This window comes from Heloderma suspectum, chromosome 1, assembly GCF_057233095.1.
Source record: "Heloderma suspectum isolate Gila_16-S chromosome 1, 16-S_ref, whole genome shotgun sequence".
NCBI lineage: Eukaryota > Metazoa > Chordata > Lepidosauria > Squamata > Helodermatidae > Heloderma > Heloderma suspectum.
Genome location: NC_139458.1, coordinates 172,410,619 through 172,431,904, shown reverse-complemented (window position 1 = coordinate 172,431,904; position 21,286 = coordinate 172,410,619). Strand labels below are relative to the sequence as shown.

General features: G+C 41.3%; 1 protein-coding gene across 1 annotated transcript in view; it reads right to left on the bottom strand.

The window, feature by feature from the left end:
• KIF5C (kinesin family member 5C) overlaps positions 1–21,286 on the bottom strand; it is a 117,701-nt gene that overhangs the window by 19,079 nt on the left and 77,336 nt on the right. The window contains exons 12-21 of the mRNA XM_084810293.1: positions 18,770–18,945; positions 16,868–16,936; positions 12,519–12,725; positions 11,202–11,348; positions 10,370–10,558; positions 10,148–10,265; positions 8,564–8,640; positions 7,211–7,320; positions 3,402–3,503; positions 1,123–1,183 (exon numbers count right to left, since the gene is read on the bottom strand). Of these exons, the coding sequence (XP_084666419.1) occupies positions 1,123–1,183; positions 3,402–3,503; positions 7,211–7,320; positions 8,564–8,640; positions 10,148–10,265; positions 10,370–10,558; positions 11,202–11,348; positions 12,519–12,725; positions 16,868–16,936; positions 18,770–18,945 (1,256 nt within the window). The remainder of the gene's footprint in view (positions 1–1,122; positions 1,184–3,401; positions 3,504–7,210; positions 7,321–8,563; positions 8,641–10,147; positions 10,266–10,369; positions 10,559–11,201; positions 11,349–12,518; positions 12,726–16,867; positions 16,937–18,769; positions 18,946–21,286) is intronic.

Here is a 21,286-nt window from a genome sequence, read left to right as displayed (position 1 = left end):
ATGTTTAAAAATAAAAAAATATTTATATACTGGATAACCCTTTAGAGTGGGTCCCATGCAGACACACAAGTCCTACAGAAGGTAAAGACCACCACATTCAGCACCAGTCATTGTATAGACAGTGATCTCTGCTAGATTAGGTGATTGCATGCATGCATCTAAGAAACTTGACCAGCTTTGACTGTGCTAATCATATCTGGAGGGACAAGACAGACTGAATCCAGATCTAATTCCTCTTCATACCCCATCACTATCCCACAATAGGCAATGGGTTTGATAATGCTCTCAGTTTTTCCATTCTGCCACCTTCAGAGGGTTTTACCCTCTGGCCTAAAAATAATTATAAATAAATAAATAGAGGGTTCTGAGTGCAAATCCCTACAGATCAGGCCCAGAATCACCAAACACATGCACAAACTGCCGTATATGCATAACATACCCACCATAATTGCTCGTGTATAGATTTGGTATTGAGGCCAAATAGTGTTTCAAGGTGGCAGAATTTGGAAATGATACACATTTCACTTAATACAGGAAGAATATTACAGAACAAAGACTATATAACCTATTCATTTATAATGAACCTCTAACTTAACTGATATTACTGAGACCCAAATATATGTCACAGCTTCATAACAGTCCAATGAAAGTATAACTTGGGGTTGAATATCAATGTGATACGTGTCTTATTGTTTCCCTATGGTTTTCATATCACATGATAGGCCTCCATCACTTGGAGCCACCATCGTATAGAAGGCAATAGCCACCCATGGAAAGCTCACAACATATGAGACAACAACCACAGGTATAGGTCATCTGTATTAATCCCAATTCTTCATTTTAAGAAGCCAGGTACTCAGAAGGATACAAGAAATGTGTTTCAGAAAGCAGTTTGAACCACTGGTTTTCAGGAGACACAAAGCAAAATACAGGAAACATATAACACTGAAGTGTGAAATATGTAGTGCTTTCTCTGGAAAGCTCTTTACAAAACACAACTTTTGATTTTTAAAAATTCAGCCTCCCCAACCTGGTATCCTCCAGATGTGTTGGGAAATATGGGAGTTGCAGTCCAACACATCTGGAGGACACCAGGTTTGGGGAGGCTAGTTTAATACATACCACAGTTTCTTCCAGTCCCTTGAGATCTTCTCTTGCTTGTTCCCTTTTATCATTAAGCAATCTAAACAGAGGGGGAAATGTGTAACTCCAAAAAAAAATTCGGAATAATATACTCTATAATAAGGCATCCACGTGAGCAAAATGCTCATCTCAGCTCATTTATGCATTTCTAAACCTGGGATGGACATGTGCAGCCACCTCCTCCAAAGCACTCTAGAACTCCTGCATTTCTAGAAGTCCCACTGCAAAAGGAAGCCGGGGTGGGTTGGGTTGGGATGCGGTGCTGTGCTGTGCTGTGCAGTGATAACTGCTTTCTCCTTTGTTGCAGTGTCTCCCGCTCCACCCACTATTAGAATAGTCAGGCGTGGAAAAGACCTGGAGGAGCCAAATTGCTCCAGCTTGTCCCTGCGTTAGAGATTCTGTGCCAGCTGGCAGGCAAAGCTCTAACCGGTTACATTAGCATATGGCCTGGGAGATGCGACAGGTGGCCACAGCTTTTCCAATATCTAAACAAAAAACCCTTCTCTTTTCTCAAGGAACAAATGGGATCTGAAACAAGATATTGCAGTGTGGAATGCTTCTGTTCAGGATTCTAGTCAGATCTCCTTTTCCATGATATTCCACTCCATTCTCCTACCCCTGGTTTCCCATATCTCTACCCCCTCCTCAAAAAAAGATACTCAGCCATCTATGGCCACTGAAACACTCAGTCCTTATTGGGCCATTGTTGGAGGTTCCCTCTCCTATGGTTTTCTTCTTCTTTTTTTATACTTCTGCAATCTATGGGGTTCCCCCAAGCCTGCTGATACCTCCCCCTTGAGACTGGATAGTGCCATTTTGGCTACATAAGGATACATACTAAATTTAGTATTAGTATATAGAGGGAAGTGCCGAGGTAAATCATGGAGGCTTCCTGCTAAAGAATATTTCCAGGGCAGAGTCTGAGAATCAATCCTCAGACAGGTCTATGATCAAGCTCCCTGTCCTTCCAACTGCTGCAGCAGTCATCCAGGGCTGGCTCCAGGCTTTGCGGGACCCTGGGCAAGATGACTTCTGGTGGGCCCCCCTCTAATAGGCACACCTCCTCGCTGCCATCATCACTAGAGTAAGTGGACCAGCAAGGAGCTGCAGGCAGTAGGAAGCAACAGCAGCCACCATCTGCCTGCTTTCTCTGGGCAAAGCTCATCCCAGTAGCTATTGATGCTGGCTTTCCCACACAAAGCAGGTAGGCAATCAGTGGCAGCAACCAACAGCCCCAGCTGCAGCAACCACTTCATTCAGGTAGAGGGAGAGAACACCACTGGCACTCTGCCTCTACCTGAACGAAGAGGACAACCTCTTCGGCTTTGGCTACTGGGTGGTAGAGAAATGAAATAAATACATACAAATAAAAAGGACCCCAATGCCACTGCTTTCCAGGGAGAGAAGAGAGATGGCAGGTGGCAATGGATGCTGCACTAGAAAGGGTTAGGGACCAGTGGTGGAACTGTAGTCTCAGCAGATGCCCTCAGGATACTAATCCCCAGTGCTGTCAGGGATGAGTCCCAGCCTTTTTAGATGTCTGACAGCTCCAATTCTGAGTCAGAGTTAGAACTGCTAGATGAAAGCGTGGGGGAGGGACCCACCCAGAACTGCTAGATGAAGGAGTGGGGGAGGGACCCTCCCTACAGCGCCTAGACATTGGGAGGGTTTCCTCCGATGGCCTTGATAAACAGATGGCACAGGCTGAATCTCTGCCCCCTCCATCCACTGTGGGAATTCAAGTTTCCGAGGAGGACGAGGACGAGGGGCATGACTTGAGAGATGCTAGGGCATGTCACAAAGCTAAGAGGGAAAAGTTAGGGGAAGGCTCAGACACTCTTGGCCCAGAGAGCTTTTTTGCAAGCCCATGTGATGCCCCTCCCTTAGGGAGCTACCCTAAGGGAGGGGCATCACTGCAAAGCTAGCTGGGATGTAGGAATCATACCCAAACTACCAGCAACTTCTCCATCCCCTGGTTTGTCTCCTCTGCTTAGAGACTACTGATTGCCTGGGGCAGTCAGATTTTCCTTCAATTTGCAATTTGCTAAAGTCCTATTAGCCTGAAGCTGTGTCTATTGTGGTGTTGATTGCAAAGGGAAAGGACGATCCATTCTTGACAAATGCCATCCTTGCAATATATATAGGCTCTAGCCTCATCTTATTTCAAATGCAAACAGCTGGGGCTGACTGCTTGGATGCAACATTGCTGGTATGTGAGCTATCAGTCACAACAGGAAGAGATTACCCTGCTAACTTACATGAGCTTTTCCAGCTTCTTTTCCCGTTCTTGATCTTCTACTTTTAATTTTTCATAGTCAGAACTCAGTTTTTCTTGTTCCAGCTGCAGCTTCTGATTCATACTGAAACAAAAGAAAAGCAGCTAGACTCAAAATGGTACAGCAAGGGGGAGGGAAAACTCCATGCATTCAAAAAGCCTTAACAACTAGATAGAAGTTACCCAACACCTACTCTCTGGGAAGTTATATTGATAAGACCTTCACTGTCCACTTTTACAGAATTTCCATTTACATACATCATCACAATTCTTAACTCAATATTGATCCTTGCATGGGTTATTGATGTGGGGACAAAAAAAAATTAATTCCTCTGCCCGAACATTCCCTTCGTGCCAACCATTTCAAAAGTCGCAGATGCTCAGGAAAAAATAGGGATTGAGCCCACACATACTGTGGGTATTATACTATCCACTAAGGACCATTCACCTTATCTGCATATGCACTGATACAATCTCGTTTACTCTAACATAAAACAAATCATTATAGTAACCCAGGTTTTGAGGAAACTTGGTAAAATAGCTACGGGATGCATGAAATTGACTCATAAGCCACATAAGCAATAGCCTTAGGGCTGGTTCAGCTATGCACCCCATTGGCTGGCTTTCTTCCAAGCATTACATAGATACACACACTCAACAAAGACTCCTACAATGGCAATTTTTGGAACAACTTACTGAGTGCATCAATGTACTAGTGTGCACACAAACCTTCAGGAAAAATTGTGTGAAAAGGAGTGCCCTGCAAGATGGATGCAGGATGCAGTCCTAGTAACTGCATCTTTAGCAAGTGCTTGTCAGTTTCTTGGCTGGTACAAGTCCCCATAGTGTTAAGTAGAGTGCATAAATATGGGGAAATGAGCAGTATTTGAAAGATCGCATTGAGGAAAGAGTCTTACTTCCTGTTCACTGTCCCTGAAGGAAACCCAATGGCAGCTGAAGCACCTGTAGCATCTACAGGGCTAGCCAACTCTTAGAAGAGAGATATTCCTTAATGCTGGGTTGGGACCAAAGAACTGACAAAGTGTGTGTGGATTACTAGATCATTACTGATTGCTGGAGACCAGTACAGCACAATTCAAGAAATCATGAATACCCAGCAATGTAGGACAAATGCTGTGGCCCATGGGCCCCCTTAAACTTGGTATCCATGGATGCTTTAAGTAAAAGGTCCATTCACACATTATCAGGGTGGCATTGTTGCTGCTGAAAAAGTACTTACGTGTGGTGAGAACCCAAAACTTGTATCCAGATACTACTTTGCTCAAGAAGGTAATGTAAGACATTTCTTTACAACCACTTCACATCTGGCATGGGGTAGATCCATGTTAATCACTCAGTGCTTGCGTGTCTTACAGTTTTCAAGCCACTAATCCATACTCCCATCTTCTAGCCTTGCCCAGGCCAAAGCTGTTTGTGGAGCTGGGAAAGGCAGCAAACAGGTACTGGAGAAGGAAGCAGGCTTTTGGGTGGACAGCTTCTTCTTCCTCAAGACAGGAGTGGGCAACTTTTAGCCCTTCGTATGTTTTGGCCTATAATTCCCATCAGCCCTAGCCAACATAGCCAATGGTGAGGGATGATGGGAGTTGTAGGTCAAAACATCTGAAAGGCCACAAGTTGACCACTCTTGCTCAAAGGCCTAACCCCAGCAGAGACTGTAATGGGCCAGATGTCATGACCCAGGAGACCAGCAGTGACATGGACTCTGGGGCCGAAGATCCAGTGGTGCCAAGAGAGGAAACTCCAGGTCTGAGTATCACTGCAGAACTGTCAGAGACCCCTGAGTGCGTGCCTCCAGAGACCTCCAAGCCTAGCCCCAGCACCAGACCAGCATCCTCTTCTACAAGAGTCCCATATTCCAGTGAGCCAATGCTGACAGCGTGCCAGGCATGAGCTCTGGGTGAGACAGAGCAGTGCTAGGCTGAAAGCCAGAGGCCTGTCCCTTTAATGCTTCCATTCTGAAGGAAAGGGTGGAGTCTGGGAGTGTAGCATAAAACGCTTCAGTTTTGGCCTCAGGCCTTGTCTGAGCAAGCTGCTCACTAGCAGCTCACCTGGGTCCTGCAACTTCTAGCCTGCTTTGCCTTGACTCCTGCCTTGACTCCTTTGTTGCCCTGCCACTTGCTGCCTAGTATTGATCCCCGTGGGCTTCTGCTTGGTCCAGAGCAGGACATCAGGGACTTCAGTTGGAGGAAGAGGAAGAGGAAGTTGTATTTTCAAGTACTCTCCTAGCTCCAAGCACAGATCTGGCCTGGGTCTAGTTATTTTTATTTTTGCAATAGTTGCATAGTTGTGCTCAGTGCAACATCCAAGGATGGTTTTACATCCATTTGAAAAGAAGTGGGAAATCATAGGTCAACCACCCCAGTCCAGGCGCTGGATCTCACCCTCCCCAATATGTCCCTGTAAAGAACCAGAGCTACTCCATTTTGCTTGATTCTGGGTTCCATTTGATGTAGATGTGTTCTAAAATTGACTCGCTTTGTAAGAGGCCCAAAGGAGGGAGGTGACGCATACACCTTTCTGACACCTGAGGGGAAGATGAGTCTGGTTTATCTCCAAGTAAATGGCTGTGCTGTCTCGGGGTTATCTCTGGCTTCAAGGCCATAAAATGCCTGGCTCTGGGGAAGAAGTAGAGTGCTTGCAGCTGGGTTGGTGTGAAAAGTGTCACCACTGCCTTCAACTTTCGATTCTGGAAGAGAGAGGGGAAATACCAAGGACTGACAAAGACTAAGGTATACAGTTGGGGAGGTCTGCCATGCCCAAGGCCTTTTGTTCTCATCCGCCTTTTGTTCTCATCCTTCCTCAGGAGAAGTTGGTTTTCAACTTTAGTGTGGCTTATGGAAAGGCCTTCACATAAGTTAGTAGCACAAGTCAGTTTAGGTTGTACCTGTATTTGGGTTTCCAACTGTCTGATCATTCTCTGTAACTCCTTTCTAGTTAATGTGGCATTTGTAACTTCCAATTTCCATTCCCCTCACTTGTAAATAAACCATCTACCTCTTAAAGCTGTGTCTTCTTTCCAGTTGGGTCAGTGCTCATTCCATTGAGACTCTGTGGTTGGTGCTATTAACCTATATTGTCCTGGACTTGGGGAATTGAGGGAACTGGCTTAGTCCCTAATTCCTTGTGCCCAGGAGGCTAAGCAGGCCTGGGAATTCCCTGACTCAGGCTGATGCTAGAGGGGATGGTTGCAGCTTCCATACGACGTGATTCAAACCGAATCACATCTCCCTCTGCCTTCCCTTACAGTCCCAATATATTGTTGCCATGGAACAGATCCCCCATCATTTTTATGTAGTTTTCCAGTAGCAGCCACTGAAGCAGTATGATCAGAAATTGTGTTCTAAAGACATTCAAAGTTATCGCTTACATTTCCCCATTAAACCATATCAGATTTATAAAGCAAAATGATTCCAAAGCATTTCCAGCTCTACATTTATGTCCAAGCCTTGGAAATTCACATTATTTTAGTTCTTCTATTGTTCTTTCCAGTTATTGTAAAGCAGGAACACTTATGACTGTCACGGCTAATGTAGTTTCCTGCCCTTTGTTTATTCAAACCAGTCACAGAAGAAGTACTGGAGGCACACATCCACAGAAATAGGCCCGTGGGTCCTTAATGAGAGAGGTTCCAATAAAACTACTGAAGAATAAGACACTAAAGATATGTGCATGCATGTGTGTGATATACGTATATCTCTCACACTCACACACACATACATATTGGGAGAAGTTGGGAGGGGGAGTCAACATGCATGCAAAATGTGAGCTTACTCTCTGATCTCATCGATGATTTTCTGCTTCTCCTCAATCTCGTCTCGCAGCCTAGACAGCTGCTTCTGGTGAGCTTCCCTGTGACTCTCCATCTGCTGTTCCAGTGTCTTCTGTTCACAGGAAAGAGAGGTAAATAAATTGCATGGGTTTCCTTTTTGATCATCGTTCACATTTTTGCTCATATTTTGATTATTGCTCATATGGTCATTTATCATATTTTATTTCACAAAATATTTCTGACGTAGCTCAGAACTTCAGAGATTTCTGTGGGTGCCCCTCAACTTTCAAAACTAAGCTGTGAGCATTGGCTTGCCTGATCACATACCAATTGGTTTGTTCTTCTTAAAAAGAAACTCCCACGTGCATAAACCATCAGCCAAAACTAGCATATATATCTGTGCTAGAGACTGTGGCTCCTATGGATCCAAAAGCCATTTAGGATTGCACAGGAGAGTAACTAATTCCAGTACTGCTGCCATAACCAAGATCTTGTCTTGGTCTGTGTAAGGAGATGAGTTACAGAGGTGTGTAAGGAGAGGGGTGGAACTTTCACAGCAGTTCCTTGGAGCCACTGCCATACTACAGTAGTTCACAGAATCATGCTGTAAGATTAAAACATAAGACTTTGTTTATGGTGTGCAACGAATGCTCAGATGCTGGATGAATCTCAGATGTTTTTCCTTTTCTTCAGGGATATCATACTGTCCCAGCACTCAAGCATTATGGCACAAATCTCATGGGCACCTCACTTCCTGTGACCTCACCAGCCCCATCCCACCAACCCCTCACAGAGATGCCATACCACTTTAAAAAAAAGGTTTTTGTGGCTGTGCTTTCCATAGTGTGTTATGTCTGTACTACAGTACTTGATTCAGCCTCTTGATCACCGTCTCAAGAACATTACTGTATATTAACATTTACTTGCTGGCTGTATGCCTCTTCTTATCACTGATTCCTACATCCAGCTATAAAACCAAAGTGAATCTCAGCATAGCTATTGCCTGTATGCTTATGCTGCAAAGCTACCTTTCCTATTATATAAGCATGAAATACTGTGAAATTGGTACTGGATTAGGATTAGCATGGAACACAGGGTTGCTGTCTTTAAAGACATATGCTTAGTTGGAAAGGCCCTTCCTCTGCCACACTACAAACGTGCGCTATCAGATCAAAATAAGATTGTTTTTATCACAAACACACACCTTTGACATATTGTATTAAAGTACAGAACAGCACTCAGTTTGACCCTAATCATTACTTGGAGACGTGTTCTTGGAAGGGAAGCTGATCTCACAATTGCAGTACACATAGAATCATAGCATTGGAAAGGACCTTGGAGATATCAAATATTACCTTCATTTCCTCTGCATCCTGCAGCAAGGTCAAATGTTCCTTCTCTTTATCTTTGTAACTGACTTCATGCATTTTTTCTGTTAAAACAAAAAAAAGTTGAGCAACTCCTGTTTAATGTGATATAGTTTAACAAGATACCACTCAAATCCCTAAACAGTCTCCCTCTGCAAACAAAAGATTTCTACTTCAGACATTTTTATCTTGGCCTTGTTTACAATGGCAGCAAAACCGAAGTGAATCAACTTTGTGTAGTTGAGTTACTTTTAACCTATGTTTTTCATGAGATGCTTTCTTAAAACAAAAACATGGGTACCGTTTCCAATGCTATTTGTCCTACTAAAAATATTGTATTCCAAAATTATCTTTCTCCCACAATGTCCTCATGCCAGCCGCTACTAATTCAAAATGTAGCAACCTTTTAGGGCCGATTTCTGGGGCCAATCCAGAATGTCTGGAACATCAGTTAAGTGTGTCCACATAGAATTCAGCATGTGAATGCCAATAAGCATTGAAAGGCAGAATATAAATATTAGAGAATAAATAAAATGTGATAGAGCAATTATGTGATTGTTTTACTATTCTTGCTATAGCACTGCGAGGAGCAGGCTGAAACATGCTACACTGCACCTACTCTACAGGATCCTGAGATGCTGTTAAATCAGATGATACAGGATGCTTATACAGCACCTTTATTTTACTGTCAAAATGGCCAGAGCAAATATAGACACTATAAATGCCTCCAAGCCACTGCTGGTCTGCCCAGAGTGTTTTAAATTGCTGGGATTATGGGATAAGATACAGACTGAGACTCAAAAATCTGAACGCAACTTTCAGAACACCTTTATTTAGATGAAATGCAGTTAATTTCAATCCATTCACATTTGTCACATTCACTCAGATAGTTACCAAAGCTGGAGCAGTGGAAGCTAGTGGCCAATCCAGGTTGTTTACTCAGAAGCAGGAGGTGTGCTAGCTGGTCCTTTTGTGTCCATGCCTTCCTCAGAGTTCTGTTTATGTTGGTGTATCTTAAATACTCTTTCTTCTCAAGTCTTTGTACAATGTGGAAAAACTTACCTTTGACTAAATTCCTCCTTCCAGTGTTAAAGGACATCACCTTTCCCTCAGAAACCTGGACTGCCACTGCACAGGCAGTGAATTATACAACCCTTCCCTCAGGTTTTGGGCTTATCTTGGAAGTCTCTTTGCCCGGTGTTTATTCTTCCATACTCAACAAATTACTGCATTCTGTATTTCACATTCCCCTGTCAGTTTTGCATGTACACACGCCTGCTTTTTCTGACTCTTCAGCCCTTTCCTTCTGGTGACATTCCTTTTGGTAAGTTTCCTCCACTCAAACCACAGGAACCCTTTCACCCCAAAGTGGGCCATTATATGATTTTATGTGACAAGAGCAGACAAATGCTATTAGATAGTCCTCTTTCCAGGAATAAGGAAAATGGTGGAGAGAAGGTAATCACAAGAGAAAAGCCTCACCAAAATCCCACATCTTCTGAGAAATATAAAACTCCAATGCGCTATTTACAATTCAGAACAAATAAAATGTAAACCTTGAAAATATAGTACCTTGAGCACGCAATTTGGCTAGCTCTTCATTAAGCGAATCCTGTGACTCTTCCAGTTGCCTTCGCTTCTGCTCCATGTTCTGCATGTAGTCTGTGAGAGACTTGATCTTTGCTTCGTGCTTTGAAAGATGAAAGGAAGTAAACAAGGGGAAAATATGGTGAACGTACAAAGGAAAGGTGATGGGGATGGACTGAGGGGGAGAAATGAGAACACCCAAATAACCTGCGAAATAAGGAGCTGGCAGGAGGCAAGTTCCCTCTCGCTGGCATTCATCTTCCTGTTAGAGTCTATCTGGGCACTCTCTAACTGCTTGCTGCGGTTCACCAGAGATTTCACCTCAGACTTCATCTTACTGATGTAGAGCCGTGCCATGGTGAACTCCTCCTCAATCACTCCGTTGACATCTGCTAACTGAACACATAAAATAGTGCCATGATAAAAGTTTACCAGTAAGTTCCAAATGTAGAACTATGCTTGCATTACACACAGAAATCAGCCTGATTTGTATTGTTCTTTGACACTGATTTCTCTGATACTGAAGTTATGGATCTCCATCCCAAAAGATGTTCACTTAGCACTTCCATGCCCAGTTTTAGATGCTAAGTTATTATCTTTTTTTGTTCTGTCAGACACATTAAGGTTTTGGTTAGAATCCAATGTTACTCCAACATAGAGTAGACCCACTGAAGTCAATGGGACTTCAGTTAGTTAGTTCTTCCATTTAAGTGGATGGGAAGTTATTGCGAACAAGGGAACTTCATGTCCAAGTAAATGCTAGATGGGATGTAGGTTTGGGATATTGTCTACATTCGTCTGAATAAAAAGGATATCCCTTAATATGTTATAATGGCTATTGTGTATTCTAAATTATACACAACTCAGCGTATTTGGATGCAAGACTGTTTAACATTCTCAAAGGCTCCAAAGGGAAAAACCTAGCTTAAATACAACTGTTCAGTCTTAATTGGTTTTCAAAGACGGGCAGCCCATTTCTAAAGTGATTTTTTCCCCCCTCTTAGCCATTTTATAATTCAGCTCAAAATAGCCAGCATACCGTTTTAACATCATTAGTACCAATGATTCCTCCAATCTCTCCCAGGTCCTTAAGCAGTAAATTCAAGATTTCAGTAGCTCTCTTTTTCTGGTGGTTACTGAGTTCTTGCAATTGTCCCAACTCTCTTTGTGTAGTTGTCAGGGCAGACTGCAAAATAATTTATGGATAACATTACAAACTTAACCACTGATTCTAACTATGCTGAGTGGCAACGAGGAGACACTTCACATATTTGCCCCAATTGCATTTTCTGTGGTTACACTGTTGTTTCCTGAATTAAATATGTAAAGAGAAGTTACATGTTCCTGAACAGCCAAGCATATGAACCAGAGAGCCAAAGCCAATCCATGTGATCAAGCCTGATTTGACCATCACACTTCACTCAGAAAACATACAATAATTCAGCTCTTTACCTCTGTATGTAATAAGCTAACTTTTTGTTAGATTCATTTTAATTTTGAGGCTCCAGCTAATATATCTTCTTCAGCTTAGGTTAGACACATTTGTCTCTACATTTTATTAGGTCTGGTATATGGTTTTGTATTTGAAACTAAGATATTTATATTTACTTTTAGCACATATTATTATGGGGATTTGGCAGAAATGATGTATGCATGACTGCCCCATTGCCACATACATTCAAAGAAATTTGAATGATTGAAATGTGTATTGTAGCAATACGATAGCTCTTTCATCACAGTGCTTCTTCAGTGCTGAGAAACATGCAGATAGTCCACTTTCACAACCGCACCATGAAGACATTTAACAACTACTTCTTTAATTGTATTGTAAATAAACCACTCTTAATTCCTCCTGGGATAGCATTATTTCAGCAAAAAAGTATTCAACAGTAACCAAAAATAAAATCAATTTTGTTCCCTCTTCTATTCCATTGCCCATCTTGTTCCTGCTATTTTTCATTTGTACAAAGGAACTGCTTCTCAGCGCTCTGTAATTCACATAATACTGTCTCTTTATATCTGTTGTGGCAGAGTATACTTCAACAAACAGAATTTAAAAATAGATGCACCATTTCAAGATTCAGTGCAATCATAGCAGAGTAAATGTTAATCAAAATGCTAACTTCCATATTCTAAGCCTGGAAATAATTTTGTAACTTTTCTTAAAACTGATGCCTGGTAAAGAGAACTATCTTATTGCTACAATATACACTTGTACCATTCCAATTTCTTTGAATATTTCTGGCATTTGAAAAGGCTCCTTTTAACAGGGACTCATAGCAGGTGTTTACAAATTAGCACAGAGAAAAGCATACAGGCACACACATGTATGAAGATTAACAAGAATTGTTCCTACAGTTTTCTGTGAAAGTTCCTCAGCCAGCTGTTCATTAGTTCTCATCTTGTCCTCCACTTCTTGTGACTTCTGATCATAATTAACAGCCAACTCCTCCAGAGCCTGAAGGACTTCTTTTACTTCCTCTTTTGCAGCTTCATTTTCAATCTGAAGGCGAGTGAGTTCCTCTTGGATCTTCTCATAATCTCTCCTCGTGGAGGCCAAGAGCTATGAAGAGATAGAGACATTAAGATTCCATAATACTTAGGTTAAAAGGAGGACCTAGATGAAATTGCCAATGGCATCAGCAAGTGTCAAGCAAGACACTGAAGATAACAACGTCAAAACGGGTGCTGAAAAAACTTTCAATGAAACATCACAGTGAGGCCAGAGGAGAAGCAGGACTTAACTGGCCAACACAAAAATGTCTTCTAAATCCATTTCTTTGGGGCATTTAATATAAGAAGTCTTAGGGCACAATCCTATGCATGTTTAGATAGAAAAAGGTCCTACAACTCCCAGCATGACTGGCTGGGGCATGCTGGGAGTTGTAGGCCTTTTATCTGTCTAAATATGCATAGGATTGCGCCCTTAATAAGCTAACTCCAAGAAACTATAATTCAAATCTTAAAAGTACACTGCATAATAGACCTCAATTCTAGTACACTGCATGATAGTCCTCAATAAAAAGAGTATAATTGTCATGCCCCAACTGGAGGAATCTTCCTCAGAGGAGAAGCTGGAGGCCCCAGAAGCCCAGGATACCCAGTCCAGGGACTGCCACCTGACCCACAGGAGCCTGAACCCTTGGGGGAAGTGGCTGCCAGGCCATCCAGGTCAGGACAGAGGGGCTTTGCCTTGGAGGCAGAGGCTGAGCCACCCCTGATCCCCGGGAGCATCGTGCGAATGAGGGCTCGCCTCCAGAAGAGGTCTCCTCTGGAGAAAGGGACTCCTCAGGATAGGCCTGGGAAGGGAGCCCTGATTGCGACAGCTGATTCTGGGTGGAGTCTGGCTGGCTTGGAGCCTAAAAGTCTGCACTGGAAACCCAGCCAGCATTGGAACAACTTGGTCCTTCCAGCCTCTATCATGTGCCTTGCCTCCTGTATCATGCCCTGTGTCTGATGCTCTGGTTCCTGACCTCTTGGGCTGCTCAGCGACCCTGCTTCTGGACTGTGAAACGCACCTGACTGCTTTACTGTGTTTGACCTCTTGCCTGTTATCGTGACTACTCCCGCTGCTGCCTGCTCCTTGCTGCCTGACTGATTGCCGGTGTCCTGACCTCTGCCTGGATTGTTGACCACTTCCATCTTAGCTTAAAACGCCTTGGACTGAAACCTGTGTGCTTGACCCTTTGCTTGCCAACTTGACTACTCTATTGCCTTGCTCCCTGTACTCGCTCGCAAACAGCCAAGACTTGCTCTAGAGCTGGACAATAATAAGCATGATGAATGCTATTTGTAAAATACATCTACATTTATGCACTCCCTTGTAAAACTATGTAAGTAAAGGAAGACATTGCCCACCAATGTGCTCTACCCATCCTTCTTTGTGCCCACCAGGGTGCTCTACCCATCACACTTTTTGAAAAAGAAGTAACAAATTTTTTATCGTCAGCTGGGGCTGCTGTGGAATAGGTTTCTGTTGGTGCTGAAAATGGTAGGCTCAAAGGAGTTATTTAGTGTAGTGGGGCTCAGACTCAATCACTGCCTTGCACTCAGTCTTTTGGGCAGATTATTTGTCCTTTGCCATGCCTCTCATGGCAGCCATTTTGTGGTGGTGCCCAGGGCAGTTCTCAAAGTGCCAAATGTGCCCATGGGCCCAAAAAGGTTGCCTACCCCTGATGTAATGAATATGAACACAGGAAACAGACTTATACTGATTTAGACCATATAGCTCAATGTTGTGTACACTCACTGGCAGCACTGTTCCAGGGTTTCAGACAGGGGTCTTTGCCAGCCCTATTGGACTTCTTGTACAGAAATAATTTGGACTACAAACACTAAATTACAACCCTTTCCTGCAAAATAGCGTTCTCTCCCTAATTAGAAAAGATGCAGTTACATCTAAAAGATTAGAGAAGTGTGTAAAAAGTCATTTTTGGACATAATGTCATTTATTTCATTTCTCTACCATACCATAGCCAAGGCTCTCTTGGCAGTTCACAAAAAATTAAAACCCAAATTGCAACATGATAAAAAGATAATATAAAATTATAGAAGAAAAATATATAGAAATATTATATTTATATAAACTATTTTTAATTATTATTACATTTCTATACAGCCCTGTAGCCAAAGCTCTATGTAAATGCAAAACAGTTCCATTTATTGTGTGACAAAGCATATGTATTTTGTGAATTTGGCAAAATACATATGCTTTGTCACCTACTAGTTTACATATGTGAGTGAAGCATGCCATGGTGCTTAGAGGCGTTTTAGACCACTGGCTAGCCCATTAAAGGAGATAAAAATAATCCCCTGAACTGTCATTAATTCTACCTGAACTAAGAGACACTGGTATTTTTCTGGGATGGAAGGCTACGTATTCTGTTTATAATGTTTGACAATATATGAAAAGTGAGGTCAAATCAGTCCATCCTAAAGGAAATCAACCCTGAGTGCTCATTGGAAGGACAGATACTGAAGCTGAAGCTCAAATATTTTGGCCACCTAATGCGAAGAGAAGACTCTCTGGAAAAGACCCTGATGCTGGGAAAGACTGAAGGCAAAAGGAGAAGGGGACGACAGAGGATGAGATGGCTAGATAGCATCACCGATGCAATGAATATGAACTTAAGCACACTCCAGGAGAGAGCGCAGGACAGGAAGGCCTGGCGTGCTATGGTCCATGGGGTCACGAAGAGTCGGACACGACTGAACGACTGAACAACAACAATCCTTGGCAAATGGGAAGACTTCAAGATATTGTTAAATGTATATGTTTAAAAAGGGGGTTGTGGCTGTGATCACTTCAAATGAACAGAACAGACTAAAAAAAATCAGGCTACAACAAGATATCCATTACATTGATCTTCTCCATCTACAGAGAACTTTAGCCTACATAGTTTAGCACAGTGACCTCCAGATGTGTTGGCCTGCAATACCCAGATGCTGGGATTTGCAGTCTAACACATCTGGAGGGCACCAGGTTGGGGAAGGCTGGTTTAGCAATGAAAGCAAGAAAGAATTCAGATATAACATATGGTATATTTTAGTCCCAGTGAATGGTTATCTGACACACACACGAAGTTAATCAGTGGCAATAGAATGTGAAAGATATTAGAACAGCATGTTTCCTCTTTGTAACACTTATGTTAACAATGAAACTGGTAGTTTAATCAGCCAGAAATAATTGCTCTGACTAATTAAGGAAAACCATGGTTAAGGCAGACAATCTGTAAGTTATGTATCTGTGAGTGGATCACAAACAATTGTAGAGATTACTAGAGAAAGCAAAGAATAAACTTCCTCCTTAGAAAAGTCATGGGTAAATGTTTTAAAGCCCTGGTCTAAACCAAATATTCCTAGAGGGCTATTTTGAGAAGCAACTGAGGAATGGTGGTCTAGTGCATCAATTCCCACCCCGGAAGAATTATGCTGGCAAGTTCTGTTACCATAGATGCCAATTACACCTCTACACCTTTTCTCCCTCTAGTCTGGCAAATTAAATGCTATAGTTGGCATCTCTCAGGAGGCTGGATGTAGTCATGTGAGCTCCAATTATTGACCTCTATTTTAAACCTAGTAGTAGTCTATTAGTATGGACAATTAAAAAAAAAAAAATCAAGGGGTAGCTTCCAAAGGCTGCAATAACTGGGGTATTCTAGATTCACACTTCCAATTTTTCAGTGTGAACTATGATTATGACACAGCAATATAATTAGGTTTAAAGCAAGGATGGGAAAGAAGGCAGGGAACACCTGCTTTGCTGTAGCAGTAATAGTACTGTTACTACTTCTACGGAGACTCAAGGATTTTGTTCAGTCTACATTCTGAAGCAAACCAACCTCATCTGCAGCTCCTGGACTAATGTATTATGTACATCTCCAAATTACGTACTGCAGTTCCCAGCTCAAAGAACATACCAAAATGCATATAAAATACATATTTTAGAATAAAATATGTTTACAAAATATTCCTTTGGGAAAAAATACATTCAAAAATATGTGTTGTGTGAGAAAATATGTTAAAAATACGTATTCAAGCATGAATTTTCAAGCACATATTAAAAAAAGATTAATCCATAAATGGGATGGAAAAGACTTACGAATGCAAGTGGATACATACAAAACTGATACAAACCAGAAATAAGCTGAGTCTTCCACCCCTAATTGCTACTACTAATAATAAATTATTTGCGGTACTATTTACCTCATCTTGATCCAACATCTGTTGCTTTAGTTTCTCAGCCAGCTGACTCTGTTGATTGATTTCATCATCCTGCAATAGATAAAAAGTTGCATTTCTGTGCTTCTACTTTTTTTAAAACAAAAGAACTTGAAACTAACATAAACATGAATGCAATATTTCCTATCTGGTTTAAAATGCTGGGGAAGATGAGAAGTAGAGCAGGGAAATAAATCATTAGACCTTATATTCATTCATTAAATCATTCCTTATCATTAGACATTCCTTATAATATAATCTGCAGAGTACAAAGTTTTGTTCTGATCACTATCTATGAAACAGATCAGTCTTAACAGGCGTAACTCCAAGAGCCATAACTCAATCCTATCTTGTTACTGATTTAATGAATGCAAGATACAATGCACTAAGGCAGCCAGTTCCACAGAAGAGAGAAATATCTTTCAAAGCACAAAATCATAATTTCATCCTGCTGTGATTAGATCACCTGCATAGCGCTGATGGTGAACAGTGTTTGAAATCGGCAACTGCGTCTAGTAACCATTCTACATACTTTCCTTACAAAAAGGGTGTGTGTGTGTGTGTGTGTGTGTGTGTGTATCACACACACACACACACACACAAAATACTACGAAGTTACCAGAAAAAAACGCCTTCCTTCAAATGAGAACTCACATACTTAAACTACTGATAATGTACAACTGCACCATATGTTTAACAGAGGGAAGGAAATTTCTCGTTATTTGCTAAAAAGGGGGGGGGGGGCTTGTACTTCATGACAGGTCACAATTTGGTGCAGACAAAAAGCCAAATTTCCCTGTAGATACATGAATATTTATGTCAAGTCAAACAAAGGATGTGGACATAGATTGTTCAGTGCCGTATATAATCACCCTTTTTTGTGTATCTTTGCAACAGAATAATTATTTATGTATGTATTATTTAATTAAATTTATATCTGTCCTTTTTACCAAAAACAGTGTTCAAGGAAATTACTGTGCATCTACCGAATCTACACGCACTTTTATTAGCATTTCAGATACAAAAGATGACCACACGTTGGGCAAACTCTACCCCCTCCTCAGTATGAAGGCAATTACAGTGTGGAGACAACTCAAGTGCAGTTTTCACCATGGCAGAGAGCCTAGGTCCCAACTGTGCCACTTTAGTGTGCACGTGAGACTTTAGTGCGCAAGTGAGAGAGATGAAATGCTCTCTCATGGAGGACGGAGAATCATTGCTACACTGAGAAGACTAGGGTAGAGCCCTTCTATATGACATTTAATATATTACATGCATGGGTAGGGTTGCATTGAGGAACATTCAGAACATGAGAACACCCACTTACAGTCTGAATTGGTACAGCAAGACACAGGTTTCCCACCTCAGGAAGAACTAGGCCTCAGAGAAAATACCGCAACTGAGTCTGTCACTCACTAAAGTAGTTTGAATTCTCTACATGTTACTGAAAAATTCTGCAATTAACCCAGATTTCTTATGCAAGCTGGATAGCTGTTACTACTCACATAGCACAGAACCTGAGGCAATCTTCCAGGATTTATTGTAAAACAAAGAAATTCTATTTTGAGTGGGGAAATGAATAGCAAAGCTTATATTTATATTAGTGAAACCACTACTTCCTTCTTGCCCTTGAAGCAAGAAATTGTTTGACACCATTAAAATACATATTGTCTGGGCAATCTGTTGTTGTCTGGAATTTGAAAGAAAGGAGTTCAGTTAACATTTTTCAACAACAGTGAACCAAAGCTCATGACCTTTTAAAAGATTAGTTGTCTATTCTGTACAGTCTCAGGCATGGTGTGATTTTACAGATAATGACAACAGTATTTTGCTACGATCTATAGTACTTTCCAACAAGGAATAATGAAAAGGAAATCATTTCTAGACCTTATCGTCCAACTGTCTGTAGAGACTAGTAATCTCTTCCTCATATTTCTGTTTTTCCTCAGCTGAGATACTGGCAACAACAGGCACAATATTATCGATGACAGGTGTATTGTCACATGGCTCCAAGTTCTTTTGGTCTTTAGCACTGATCTGTTCATCCTCAGGAACAGCCTCTCCTGCAGACACAACAGCTCAATAGAATCAGTGATAAAACAAAAAAGGTCCAAAAAATGGAGGCTCATGGACTAAATCTTCAAAGTCCTTTTGAGGTCTTAGACTACAATTCTCTAAGTTTCAGATCATATATTGAGTGGTCTCTCAGAACCAGATGAAATCAGAGATAAATCACTTTACCTTAAGGATCATAGCTATGTTGTCAGAAGGAATAGAAACAACAATTGCAAATTAATCAATCAGGGCCATCATGGGGGGGGGGGAATCTCATTTGCTTCCCTCCCCCATGTTTCAGACCACAAGACTCTTTGTTGCTAAATGTGTTAATCTTTGAAGGTGCCATAAGACTGTTTTGGCTGTATCCAGATTTGAGTTCAGCAGAGTTTTCCCCTTTAGCCCCCAGGACCACCTTCCTTGCTATTCCAGAGGGTTGGAGGACCTTCCAGAAAAGTGTGAGAAGTGGCACTGGAGGGCTGCAGGGGGAAAGGGAAATCATAGGAAATTGCTCTTCCAGCCTTCTTCCCACTGCAAAGCCTCCACTGGATCCTAGTTCCCTGTGCCAATAGAAGGAGCCCTTCTCTTCACAGAGAGGCAAATCCAAATCTAGTCCTTTGTTGTTTTTGCTGCAATAGATTAACACAACTATCCAATTAACGCTTCTTTGTGGTGACCTTGCAAATGCATTCCTACTAGGATTTCACATGGCATGTCACCCATCAAGTTATCTTAGCAGTTTAAAATGAGACACCCAACTAAGCAAAAATACTGCAATACTGAAGAATAGAAATAACATGAGATCATCTTTATTCTATACCCAGCAACAACCCTGTATTCTTTTCTTTAAAGCATCTTGTCTTTCTAGGATATAAAGGACATTTGCTAAACTGAGAATTCACCTTGCACAAGTTTATCCAATTGTAAAATCTCAGCACTATACAAATACCCTTTACCAACTAAACTTCTGCCATGGAAATTTCACTGTGCTAATAAAGAAAAATTCCCAGCACTGTTGTGATTTCCATTGTCACCTCCAGAGGCTTAGGTCACATTTCCAGTATCTACTTGCTATTACAAATAGATATCTACACACAACTCAGGAGGGAGAAAAAAAAGTAATTTGAAAAGGAAAGGTACCATTTTTAGATTTGCACAAAACAACTACAGTAGCAAGCATGCCCAACAATGATTAATGTGTGGTAATCAGTACCAAAGCAACCGTCTTGACAAGAGTACATTTTTATTTCCTAAATTCTGATATTCAATGTCTAGTGCTAAATCACAGGTACATATTATAACTAAGCATTTAGTAATGAGTGTAATTAACCTTTAAGACTGCTAATTCCCTGAATAGCACTAGAAACAGAACTGAAGGTAGTTTAAGTGACCTGTAATTATCTACTGTGACATGTATTTTCAATACTTTTTATAGGTATTTATCAAAAAATCCTCCTCCACAACCCTCCCTGGCAGTGCATAATTAAAACTAAAACTCTTGGCAACAACCTGGAATAGGGAAAATCCTTTTCAGTTAGCATTAGCTCACTGAAGTTTGACATGATCACCACCCACCAAATTACCAAATTTTCCTCTTATCCAGAGTGTACAGTGGTAATTATCTTCTTCATGTTACCCTTAGCAGCACAATTAATGTTCCTCATATAATAAAGTTCAATCTGAAAAACTGTGGCTTAGAAATATGGCAGGCAGCAGTCTCTGAAGGCAGTGCTAATAAATGGATTAATTCTAAATGCTGAACTCTTAACCTCAGAAAAAGCCACTGCTTTGCAGTCCTCAGGAAAAACAACACATGGAATTGGAGTGCTTATTTTCATTTTCAAAATGCAAGATAAGTTTTGATAATGTTTGCTACCTTAAGATACAGGGGCCAATTCATGTACAGAACACAGTGAAGAAGCTGATTCACACATGCCCCTGGAGATGCCTGACCTGCCTGAAATCACATAGTAAATGTAATGTTCGAATATGAAAAAATGTGTAGACCCAATCTGTATAGTACATCTCACCAGTTTTGATCAGATAGAGCGGGGAGGCACAATCTCACTTCCTAATCACTCACAACACTACCAGCTTGAAGATTTGCGTGAACCAGCCAACAGATTCAAAACTTCTAGGTTGAGATTTATATTAGTACAATAGACATAAAAAGGCCTGGGTGAATAACAGTTAGGCACTTCTGTCCTATCTGATCCAAAAGCCAATTGAGATGAAGATGACAGACCTTTTGCCAACTCTCTTCCTTTTCCTGTATGCAAAGTTCTCTTACACATAAAAAACCTTCTACAATCCTGTGAACTACTTTCTGCTAGGCTAACTAAAATAACT